General features: G+C 43.7%; 1 protein-coding gene across 1 annotated transcript in view; it reads left to right on the top strand.

Moving 5' to 3' along the window:
- ODAD2 (outer dynein arm docking complex subunit 2) overlaps positions 1-648 on the top strand; it is a 74,250-nt gene extending 73,602 nt beyond the window's left edge. Inside the window, exon 20 of the mRNA XM_042817427.1 lies at positions 209-648. Coding sequence (XP_042673361.1) covers positions 209-322 — 114 coding nt within the window. The 3' untranslated portion in view covers positions 323-648. The remainder of the gene's footprint in view (positions 1-208) is intronic.
- Positions 649-13,094: the final 12,446 nt, after the last annotated feature.

The raw sequence follows: 13,094 nt of genomic DNA, 5'->3' as shown, positions 1-13,094 counted from the left end.
GTACCTATACAATACAGTGTTTTTGTTAATATAATATTCAATGTTTTATTTCTTGTACGTGTGAGTAAATGCATACAGTTGTTCAAAGTACGATTTGAGTATTTTTAAGTAGTAGCCTACAAATGTTCAAAGTATGATTTGAAAATTTTTTAAATAGTAGTGTACTTATTTCTATTTCTTATACTATTTTTATTGTTATTTTCACTAGCTCCTACTGGCTATGGTAGGCTCTACAGATGAAACTCTGCAGGAGGCAGCAGCTGGTTGCATAGCAAACATTCGCAGATTGGCTCTAGCAACAGAAAAAGCAAAGTATGGCTGATGCTTTAACACCTTTTACCAACACCCTTGAGTTGCAATCCAACGACATTTGAATATGTGATTACTTCTAGCATTGGTGTTTCATAGCAGAGCTCATTTGAATGAGAATAGTTCATTTAAAAAAATACATCTGTGGAAAATGGTTTTTGGATTTGCTTTAATGATTTGTCACGCCTAAAGTTCAGACAACACTCAGCTAGTTTTCTGGATGTTTTAGTATTACATCTTACAAAAGAATACCAGTCATGTCAAAAAGATGCTTTCTACAACAATAAGCTTGTCTTTGTCTTTGAAATTAATTGTAGATAAATAGTGGTTTTGCTTATCTGTGACATTGCAATAAATACATTCTCCATCATTGTGTGTGTGCTTGTGAGGTAATTGATGAATGTCTTGAACAATTCCCTTTGTGCTAAATTAGTCTAATCATTCTGTCATTATGTTTTTGCCTGTTTGATCACCTGCAACTCACAGGAGAGGACAAAATACACATCAATCTTACATCTGGTGTTACATAAGGACTGCAAACAGCTGTAGCTGTGGGCATCACTCAAAATTTCCTGTTTCTAACAAAATCAAACAAAATTGAGCTTAAGTTTGTAGGTAGCTGGTGAAATGTGTTTTAATTAACACATGTCTTTAAATAAAATTAAAATTTACCAGCTGTAAATAATAAGTAGAGCATTACATTTGTTTACACATTATCTGATTGTTTTTCCATTTTTAAAATGAGTACAACATTGTATTGATGTAATTACTTTATTTTCTGCATAAAATTATATTCACAGAGTTCATTTCAATAATCACGTGTTTCTTGTTGTTAGTACAGATAAGAGGACCACTCTACATGCTATACTCAACAAATAACACAAAGACATTTCCTTGAGAGCAGGAATGTCTTAGTTATGAGCACAGTCATCTGACAAATCTAAAAACAAAACAAAACCACCTTAAACCAAATGTTTAAATAACGTGTTTGTCAAGTACCCCTGAATGATTTTCTGCCTCACATAGTAATTAACCATTTTCTTGTTTTGGAAGCAGTTTAAAATTCCGTTATTGCTCCTCTATCTGTCATGGCTACTAAAGGCAACTAATTTTACTGTTGGCAGCTTCTAATGAAGACAAAATGTAAATCCAGCTTTTCATTTGTTTTAAAAGCTCATTTAAAGTTTCTTCTTAGAAGACTGATAGAGTCCTGAGAAAGGAGGATTGCATCGGGCCCTTTGGTAAGTAATAAAGAGTATCTTAAAACAAACTAAGGACAGGTGCTGGCAGTGTGGAGATCAAAATATGAATCCAATTAGTATTTTCTGATGAGTGCATGATCATGAGCTTGTCACCAATTCTGTCAACAACTAAGCAAATATTAGTCCATGTATTTTCCAGCTCAGCCCTATAGACCTGGTGCATCCATATAACCGTTCTGATGACACTGCTATAGTAATATCATATGCCTTATTGCTGTACCAAAAAATACTTATGGGTATAAAATTGCCAGATTCATTTGGAAGAGGATAGATTTGATTTTTTTTAAATTATAGTTATTATTTATTAATTCATTTTTCTGTAAGAGTAGCTATAGGTACAGTTTGTCACTGTCTTGCTTATGAAAAATACATAAACTGGTGGATGATTTTTCTTACTTTTGTGGGGAAAAAGATTCCTCAACAATAATTGTCCTTATTGTGACCTTTCAAGGCACTCTTGACTGTTCAACACAGATTTCATATGGAACAAGTTCTAAAGTAAACCTAATTTTATGATACAGGTGTCAGGGCAATAAATGTCAGTTTCCTGACAATTAAATGGCCTCAGTTTGACACTCAGGCTGGTAGCCCATACGCCTCTGAGTAGTTAATCTGAAGTCTTTTATTTTAAGTTCTCAGACAGTTCATCCCAGACTTAAACCAAATTATTTTCATGCTATTTTCTTTTCTTCTACCATGCCCACACTTTTTAAGTTCTGTACAAGTAGTTTTGGAATTGATCTCTACACAGTCCAAGGATCAGTATTAAAAAGTACATCTTCCTTGGCCAAAGCTGCTGAATTCCACATAATTAGTATAAAGAGATTTAGCTGTTGGAAAATGAATAAATGAACCCGGTTCCTGGCTCCCTAAAGGCCACAGTACAGCCTGTACACTGGAAAAGCTTCCACTTTCTCAGCAGAGCAGCGCTGAGTTCCACAACACCACAGCCTCCTGAAAAGCCTGCTCACAAAGCAGGGTGCTGGCAGCTCACAAAGCAGGGTGCCAGGCCCACGCACATCCCTTCCTGGCGGCCCACATCCCATTCAGGCTTTGCAGGCCTGCAGCCCACTCCGGCCTGGCAGCAGCCCCGCCATTTGCAGTGCTGAGAGCCGGGCGCTGGCTGGCTCGCTCCTCACTGCTCCTGGCAGGGAGTGCCTCCATCCCTCTCCCAGTCCTTACCCACATAACCCTGAAGCCTCCAAGGAAATACGCTGATGTGGAGTCTCGAGCTATTATTTTCAGTGCAATTTGATGCACGAAGTTGATCCTCTGTCCCCTTCCTTTGCTGTGTCCTGCTCCCTCCTTCTTGATCTGTTTCTGTATTTTCAGTCTTTTTACCACCCGCTGTTTGTTTACACTGGTGTTACCATCAGCTGAGAGTACCCATCACTGTGCACAGTTCTGGGAGCTCCTCCGTCAGCACAGAGCTCTGTGCTGCAGCTCGCAGCGATATAACAGGCCTGCTCTTCCCCAGCTGCTCCTTTAAGCAGCTCGCTTTCATCAAAATGTCAAAAGTTCCTCATTTTCATCAAAATGTCAGAAAATCTAGAGGCCACGTAAGAAAGGTTGTCAGCTGAAAGCATTGCTTCAAGTATGGAAATACTAGAGTTGGTGAGAAAAAAAGCAAGAGAAGAAATCTTTCACCTTGATGTAATTACTTCTGGAACCTGAAAGGTCCATCAAATCTTTCAGTCTGTGCATCTGTCAGCAGCAAGACAGCTTTTCTTTTACCCCTCTGTGAGTTCATGATTTATTGCTTGGTGACAGATAACCATTATCAATAATTTAATTGCCCCAGGATGTTCAAACTGCACATTTAAATCTGGGATTTATGTTCATTTCCTTTTAATGTTCATGCTAATGGCAAGTGCATGTGTTCTGACACACCACACTGTCTCCAAGTTGTTGGGGAAAAATAAACTTCATGGCCTGGGTGCGCTGGATCTGTGATGTATTAAGGGCTGTTATTTTGCTTCGTCACCAAAATTTTTCTTTGGTGAATGAATGAGCAAGAGATTCATGGGGCTGTCTTTTGTGAAACTGTGATACCTCTTTCAGTCCATGTCACCTAAAAGGAGTCAAATGAGCTGCTGACACTGGGGTGAGATGGGAACTGTCCCAGGAGGTTGAGCAAGATAACATGTTAGTTTAAGAGTTTCATCTCATAATAAATTGTATGTTCCTTGAACATCTATATGAAACTAATCTTTGTCTTACACACGACAACAGAATGACTACAATGGAAACATATGATATCTTTCTTCAGCAATGGTATTCAAGTTTTCATGCAGGCAGTTTGCAGAGCTTATTTCCAGAGGCAGAAGCTAACTGCTCCCCAACTGTAAATTGTGGCTTGCCTCTTCTTTAGCCACTTAAAGTTTGCGCACACTGCTCAAGATCCAGAACAAGAGAAGGAACTGTAGGGGGATGCTACATTACACAGCTTCAGAAGGAAAAAATCTTACCAATTATTGTTTAATTCTCTGCATAAGCAGAGATATTCCTCAGTGCTTCACATTTTGCTGCTTTAGGAACTGAAGCAAGTAAAGAATCAATCACTTTCAGGAATCTTTTCCTTGGGTGCAGTTCGACTTTATGCTTTCTGTGGAATTGCTTGGCTATCATTTCAGCAGTAGCCATTGCTTGCTGCAAAGGATCTCCTTGGACAGCATTGCCTAAGCTTGTGTTTATTCTCTCAACTTTTGTGTGCTATCTGCCAGACACCTTTCAGTTGGCAAGGTCTGCTCCCTCTCTCAGTTGTTGTCATTGGCAAGTTGTATGTTTTATCCCAGTCTACAGGCAGCACACTGTCTTTAGCTGTCTGATATTTCTTTTATGACAACTGTAATAAACTTTATTTTGTATACAAAGGTTTTCTTCCTGAAACATTCGTAAACCCATGAAGGGTAGTTTTAGCTTTGGCTACCAAATTATATTATGTGACCTAACCCTGCCACTTTTGCAGCTCTCAAGCTACACAAAACCATCTTTGCTAATTTTTGTGTGTTTTCATCCAACATTTGGGAATCTTGATGTCAAAAACGTTGAATGTTGTCACTTTGAGCATATGCTGGACAAGGGCCAGAACAATGACATTATCTCAATGCTGAACCATGAAACATTAGGTCATAAAACATTAATTTCCATGAAACTCCCCATTGCAGCAGGACCCTGAATGCCTTAAAGATTCCCTCCTCTTTGTTAGCTGGGAATCTGCTTAGGCGCTTTGGGGGGCAAATATGTTCATTAAAATCACAATGGTAATTTCTGCCTGGACATGCTGAGACAATTTCAGCTTCTCCGAGGAGCGTGGCAGTTGCAGGAGAGCAGCGCAGAGCACCTATGGTCTGCAGGGCACATCTAGCAGTGGGGATTTGCTTCTCTGGCCAAGCTGTGAGCTGCACGTTCTAATACCCAGGTTAAATAACGAGGGATTTGTGTACTGCTTCTGAAAAAAGTAAAAGAAGGGTTTAATAAAAACGGTAATTAAAACGTTACAGATGCTGATAAAATTAAAAACATATGATACAGAATTGAAATGAAAAATGCCGGTTGATTCAGTAGTAGTTAAAATTTTTGAATAACTTGTCTTGAACAAGCAAATAGTTTTAAGCATTGGCTATGTGTCTCTTTTGTAAAAAAAAATGTGAACTCAGATCATGTTGCTGGTTCCCTCTACCACAGACTGGTAAAGGCTGTGCTATAAAATTAGTGCAGTAAACCGCTCAGCTTTCCAGTTGCTGCATTCTCCTCCAGTCGACAGCCTTTTGGGGCCTCCTTGGCTCTTCAGCAAAAAGCACCAAGTGCATTTCTGTTGCTCTAATGAAAAAATAACAGCAACGTCTGGGAAACCATAGAATGATGCAATAGCCATGCTGCTCTGCTTCCTTTAATGTGATGAAGCTTGCATATTTCCCTGGCCCCAGTGTTTCGCTCCTGCCAGTATTGTACTGTAAAGAGACTTGGCAGAACACATTCAAAGTCTATTCGTGGTTTTTCACTCAGCATTAAACCTTCCAGTGACGGAAGGGTGGGGGAACCCATATTGGGACAAACAGACTCTCCAAAAAAATGTTAAAAGGAGCATAGTGGTGGATGGTCAGAGGTTAGTAAGCTTTGGTTGTGGAACTAAGTTGACTGTGGCCAAGCTTAGACCCACTGAGGGATGTTGCCTTGCATTAAATAGGCATAATGAAATTCCTTGGGGGCCACCTGGAAGGAAAGCCAGCTTCTGATGTGCTCATAGAAGAGGCACATGCTGCTTCACTCTCACTAAAAGCACCTCGTCCTTTATAACTGTGCTTGATCATGATTGATGTGTCAGTGCAGGGCACCTTCTGAGCTCTTTGCCCAGTATTTGGAAAATTCCTTTCCCCATGGTTGCTTGTCTTGCTCTGCAGACCTTCGTTATACTCATGGCTGATGTTCTTTTCTAATTAGACCATTTGGAAAGCAGAATATGTAGCTCTTACCTCAGCCTGAGGTTAGGCAGGAAAATATTTACCACAGAGCTGGAGAAACTCTTGGAGAGAAATATTCAGTATGCACTTGCAGCTGAGGGGCAGAGTATGTTCAGAAGCAGAAGTTACGGTCAGATTGATGCCTCCTTCCAGCCCGTTCCACAACTGTCTGTGGTGGGCTGTCATGTAAAAGGAAAACTATTTGGAAAAGCGGACATCTGTGGGCCAGCCTTGGTATGCTTCCCAGAATGTAATGACTAGGTGAATGTTATTCAGCGTAGCAACTCAGGAGTAGAGGTGGCTGCCAAGCACTGGATCTGATGTGGGACGAAGAGGTGCGAAACAAAGAAGAGTGATTTCTCTGAAGAGACTGAGGCCTAATTCTTTCCAAACTCAGCATAAAGAAAAAACACCCCCGAAACATAACTTTCTTAATTCTCCCCATGTTTCTTTCTATACCATTGCATATCTTTGAGGTTCTTCTATCCTGTGGACATGCTCATACTCTATAGTCTTAGGGCTGTACAAGTACCAGCATAGATTCATAATTGCCAGCATTTCTAAATCAACACTGTTATTGAGAGCTGTGTTACGATTTTAGTTCCACTGGCAATTACTGATATCTAATTACCACTTAATCCAGTCTGAACTTTGTAGGAATGTGTAATAGAAACCACTTTAACTTTTGCTAGAAGGGAATGTGAATCATATGTTTCCTCTCCTACATGACCGTCACATCCACATTCACCATCCTGAAGAATTGAAACACATTTCAGCTTTAAGAGCAGAATACCCTGTACTCCACCATGGGCATCTGTGCTCTGGGAGATGGGGAGTGCAGGCTCAAGTGCCAAGCAGCACCCCCAGATCCTCTGTACATCCCAGGGAATCCCCATCAGAGAAAGCCGATGTGAGAGAGGAGCCCTGTGGCCTGGGAATGGCTATTTTATACTGTGGACAGCCAGGGCAGGACAAAATACAGATGTGATACTGGGACCTCAGAAAGCACTGACTGAAATGCTCAACTCCAGCAGCTCTTTGCTAACTACAGCAAGTGTCTGTGACCCTTAGAGGGCTGAGATCGAACACAGAGCTTCTCTACCATGTTTCCCAGTGCCGCAGGCCCCAAACTTGGTGAATTCAGCAAGTCCATGCAGTGGAGATGTCCAAAAATATTCAAGAATATGGAAAGCAACATGGGGGGACTGAAGGGCCCCAGCACTGGAGATCCGTAGGCATCCAGCAGCATGGTATGCTGGGCCCATGGCCTGGCAGAGTGCGCTGGGTGCACAGAGGCATGCGTTTGCATAGTAGATCTAAGTGGCAGTTTAGAAAGGCTGAGCCAGCCAAAGAAAACCCTGGAAAACCCCGCAGCATGAAACGATAAAGCTGTCTAAGAATTTAATCCAACAAGAAAATTAGTAATTGTCAGAAGTCCACAAGATTTACCTTTCTAAAATGAAGCAGTCCAACAAAGTAAGAAAATAGTGTTGATACAATCAACTAGTAGCACTTTAGCAAACTGCTAAGAATATGGAAGAAATGCCATTACAAAAGGTGGCTGCCACCTGCAGGCACTCATTCAAGGTTTTAATCAATAATGTTTGTGGAAAAACACATGAAGTCTTGGCCTTGGCTCTCATTTAGCCTGGGCAGGTAACATTTCTCAATGGCCAACTGTGATCTTAAACAACTGCTCCCCAGATGATGGTGTGAGACAGAAGGAGATGTAGGAAAAGTCCTCGTGGCTGAGGGTGTGATGGGAGCCAACCTGCTATGGGCAAGCACAGGTTCCTTGGGCAGCTGCAGGTGGTAAATCCAAAGATGGATGCTTCATACACTACTCTCATGCTGCTCTCCTTTCCCTAACAACTTGAAAGTCTGTGATGATATCAGTCATCCTCCTCACTCTCCTATGAAAAGGGAGCTGCAAGAGTACTTATAGAAACCTTTCTTGCAGTGCTGTTTGCAACATGACCTGTGATTCAGTGCCCTCCTGGTGCCCCAGCACTCACTGAATGCCAAAGGGAAACACTCAGAAGGGGACCCCATCAGTCTGTCCTGACTCCTCTGTAGTGAGGTTTTCTATTTCCCACCCCTGGCAAGAAGCTGAACCACAAGGAAAGCAAAAGAAGACTTGCAGAATGAAAACACGCTAGGCTCCAGGGGCTGCCTTGCCTCCAGCTCAGAACAGCTCCTTCTGTCTCAGCCCAATAACTCGGTCAGTCTCCCGAAACCTTCTCAGATGGCTTCTATCCTGCAGATCTCAAAAGAAGTGGTATGAGAGAGAATTTACAAAAGGTTCGATATCTCCCCAAGCAGTCCCAGACTGTGCTAGATTAGCAATGCAAACAAATGAAGGCTTCCTGGAACTGGTTGAAGACTTTTGGCAAACCCATGTGTTTGTGACTGCTACCTTCATTGGAGATGACTGACATGACTGTGTCCATTCCAAGGAGCTGAGCATTTCTGCACAATCAGCCACCTGGTTACAGGGTGGAGGAGTCTATCCAAGGGAGGGCAGAAGCACAGTGACTGCTTGAAGCAAATCCATGAGTATAAACATTAAAAAGCTGCATTTTCATTTTTCTTTTTTTTTTTCTTTTTTTTTTTTTTTTTTTTTTTTTCTTTTTTTGTGAGAAATCATATTCTTTGGCTGGACTGAAAATGTTCATTGCAAACTATCTAGTGTTGCTGCCAAAGAGAATTACCTTAACTGGTATTTTATGGCTCAATCCATGGAGAGTCTCCCACACAAACACAGGCACTAACTGAAGAGCCTTTTTTTGGAGGAAGTGATTCTATCTGGGTGCTGGCATCATTGTCACAGCCTGTTACAGGACAGTGGTGACAATGACACTGGAACAGTTCTCATGGATGAGTTCACTGAGTCCCAGAAGCTGCTGAGGATGCCTTCCTCAAGGGCTCCAGCCTCTTCTGTAAAGGCAGAAATGTTGCCTGTGCACTGCAGAGGGCTTCTCATCAAATATCTGCATCCTGATGCACAGAGGCAGACAAATCTCACAGAAAGGACCTTCTTCCCACCTTTTCTGCTACACATCTCCATTTAACTCCCAGCAGAGAATGGACAGTGTATCCAGAACAGCATCCCTTCAGAGCACTCAATTTGAAATGGCATGATCTGCCTGATCTTGGGTCGTTTCAGTGGTTTTAACCCAGACATTGTCTGTAGAACAGTGAAATGCAAGATCCTCAGATTGGCTTTTACTTTGTCTGTTCCCAAGTACCCTCTTGATCTGAGATCCAGGATACATAATAGCAGGGCTGGATCACAAAGTGCAGGCTAGAATTCTGTAAGCATCCTGGTGAACTGTGGCTGCCAGACCCACCTGTAGAAAGGCACCAGTACCTCAGCTGTCCTCAGCGAGATTCTCAGCACAAAAGCAGAGGTCTTCTCTCTGTACTTAACCATGGCCCGACTCACTTCACCACAGCACTAATAGGCTGAGAGCTTTCCTAAGAAGGGCAGTGTGTGGGCCAACCTCCTGGTGACACTGCTGGTTCTGGGCTACCAGCCAGTACTCAGATCCATTGAGATCTGGGCTCTCAGTGCTGCCTGGATAAGTCCGTGGTGCTGTACACTTTTCCTCTCATTGAAGAACCTGGTTTATGGGAGATTATGAGAGAGGCACCTGGATCCTCACTGGAAAAAGCATCACTCCTGTTAGCAGTGTCTGAAGTGCTGCTCACTAGTCCCTGAATTTCTTTCCTTACAGAACTGGCAAGGAGAAAACAGGCAAATACAGCCTTACAACATGCCAGACTATGCTTTGTTTTAACCTGATGGAGAAGGCAGAGTCCAGGAGGGTTAGATGCCCTGCTGTGCCACACCAGCATGCTTGGAGCACCACTCCAAGATGCTTGCAGCATCTCGCCCTTGCAGAAGGACATGACCCTGCCAGTATATCACCAGGACTGGTGCACACAGGTAACCTCTCCTTCAGGCTGGAGTTTCAGCCCAAGGACATCCCCAGCCTGATGGGGCTAATTGCCTTGGGTATGAATTGCCCAGAGGAGCACACACATGGACGTGGACACGGTGTCAGATTGGATATTTGGGAAAACTTCTTCCCAGAAAGACTGTTTGAGCACTGGAATAGGCTGCCCAGGGTGGTGGTGCAGTCACCATCCCCGGAAGTGGATGTGGTACTAAGGGACAAGGGGAAGTGGACAACATTGGTGGCAGGGGGATGGTTGGATGGGGTGATCTCAGAGGTCTTTTCCAATCTTAATGATTGTGTGATTGTGCGGACACGTGGTGCAGCAGCAGCAGGCTGTGACCCCACTCTCTGCTTGCTCTCACGGCCGCTGTTTACCCTGGCAGCACAGCAGTAACTCCATACCCTTTTGCTACTTTGTGGAAACTCCGAGAGGTGACTGGCACCTGAATTTGTTGACAGCTTTGAAAGAAACAATTTAATACGCAAAGCTGAGGCTGATTCTGTCCTTACATCACAAGGCACGATCCCGCGAATCGTCACCAGGCACTCGGGGCAGCTCCTGTCTCCAGCCCAGCAAACACTCACTGCACTGCACATGTACATCACATAGAGGAGAAATGGCAAAGCCAGAGGGGCAGCCAGGGGGAGAGCCAACATTTATGCACATGATCAAATGCTCAATTTAGGTCAGAGCGCTTTGTCATTTTCTTGGAGCGTGTTTAAAACAAACAAAAAAAAAAGGATGAAAACCCACAAATCACATTTAAACTAGCAGAATGATTTATTAAGAGAAAACACTGATGGATTTTTGAAGTATTGAAAGGGTTGAAACAGTCTGAATAGAATAAAAATTGACACAAATTTTTACCACAATGCTGGAGGAACTTGAACTGTTCTAATAGGAGTTTGCTTTAATGTTCATGCATGTCTTCACATCCTGCTTTTGGCAATGGCCAGGAAAGAACTACCGAAATACTGTGAGAAAAGCTGTTCCCATGTTATTTCTGGCCCCGCTGTAATGCGTGAAATCAGGACATCTCATGAGGGAGACTGATATTCAAGATTTTCAGTCTATTTTTCAGACATTAAAAAAAAGCCTGAACATATCGCTAAACTTCTGGTTTTAGTCATGGCGAGATCTCAAAGCGACAGCAAAAGTATTCCTGAGGTTGCAAGTCAAATAGTCCCGCTACAGAGGAAAAGATAACAGTTACAGTCAAATGACCGACAAAGGCAACATTCACTTGACGTGCTCGGGTGGGCAGCACTTCCTCCGCAGTACCCCTAATGGCATCGAGGCATTCCCTATGATTATTCACAGGTGGATGGGGGCAAGGATTGAGCCACAGGTGCTTGGAGCTGCCGGTGTGTGCCCTGGGACTGCCCCATGGATGTGTGGGGCTGCGATCGGCCGGAGAGCCCTTTCTGATAAACACCTCCAGGACGCAGAGGAACGTGGGGCTCTGTGAACTACACGGCTCCCGCTGCCCCTGCCAGCTCTGAATAAATGCGCTGTGTGCGGAGCCAAGGGCTTGCAGAATTATTTCCTGAAAACTACTTTAGAACCAAAAGGAATTAATGAAGATGTGCCAGCTATTTCCTCCACTGGCGTGCATGCCTCAGCCTCACCAATAATAAATACGAACTGTTTGTACAGGAGCTGCAGTGCCGCACCGCGCGGTTTGCACCCTGCAGGACCCACTCCCTGCACACAGACAGGAGAACACGGTGTGTGAGCTCAGTGCCCCTTGGTGGGCACTGGCTGCGGACGCCGCTGGCATGGCCAACACTGAGCTGCTGCTGAATTGCTGGCTTTTGGCCCCTCGGGAATGGCATTTGTGTATTTTAAAACTCTTCACAGAGCTTTAAATTCAGTCCCACTAAAAGAAAAGAATACAGCTATCAGCACCGGCTATGCAGATTAATAGGATCTGCCTGGCTTTTTAATCTGCTTGGACAAACATTTGTATTTATTATTACTGGAAAACACAGAGAAACCATCTAAGTCATCACAGATTTATGAATGATCAATTATGTAAGAACGAGAGCAACTGGGGAGACATTTTTATATAACTGCAAGTTATAAGGAAGGACATTTTCAAACTTGGGCCAAAAACATTAATTGCAAAGCATCTCAAGAGAATCTTTCCCTCAATCCCATTTTGTTCTGTGACTTTCTCAGGCTCCATCTGTAGGGTGAGCCCAAGCAGAGCACTGTAAGCAGGGTCCCACCAGCCCGCAGTGACCCACACTGCCTGCAGATGTGGTGCTTTGCCTTTGGGGTTTCCCTCAAGGACACAGATCTCTCTCAATTGCATCACTTCCAGGCAGAGCACCCCTGCAGCCCTGCCCGACCATCTGTACTACTGTCTGAAAGGAGGTTGTGCGGAGGTTGGGGTCAGCCTCTTCTCTCAGGTAACAGCAACAGGATGAGAGAGAATGGCCTCAACTTGCACCAGGCTGGATATTAGGCTATCCTGTGGTCGGGCCACCATAGTGGTGAAGTAGTGAAGTCACCATCCCCAAAGGTGCTGAAAAATATGTAGATGTGTGGTACTAAGGAACATGGTTTAGTGGGCAACATTGGTGGTAGGCAGACGGTTGGACTAGATGATCTTAGAAGTCTTTTCCAACCTTAATGATTCTATGATTCTGTGACCCATATGAGGCTTTATGCAGTGCAAGCAGCTCAGAGTGTTCGAGAGCTCTACACAGCAACAGGAGGGCCATCAAACTGAAGCGTGTTATGGCTGCGTCTCTCTGCTTAAAATCCTAAAAGTCAGAAGGAATTGTGCATGCTCTCTGTCTTGTCTCCGGAAAGAGCCTCAGATCTGGGGTTGAAAGGCAATACGGCGCAGGCTGACACGCCGGGAGCCTTGCGCAGAGCGCTGTCAGTGCGAGGCAGAGAGGAAACGTCTCCGCGAGTATTATTAACATGTCAGTAGCACTGATAGATTCCAACTGAGATCAAGCCTTCTCGCATTAGCTGCGTGCCAAAAACAGAGGAGGAAGCAGGGAAAGGAGAGGAAGTGTTATTATTCCCACGTCGCAGCTGCAGAATAGAGGCGCGGAGGTTGTGCAATCCTGGAGGTCGTGCA

The sequence above is a fragment of the Centrocercus urophasianus genome, unplaced genomic scaffold (assembly GCF_019232065.1).
Source record: "Centrocercus urophasianus isolate 14NV4802_14NV808 unplaced genomic scaffold, USGS_Curo_1.0 seq_16, whole genome shotgun sequence".
Taxonomy (NCBI): domain Eukaryota; kingdom Metazoa; phylum Chordata; class Aves; order Galliformes; family Phasianidae; genus Centrocercus; species Centrocercus urophasianus.
The sequence above is the reverse complement of the archived record's forward strand: the minus strand, read 5'-3'. Positions and strand labels throughout refer to the sequence as shown.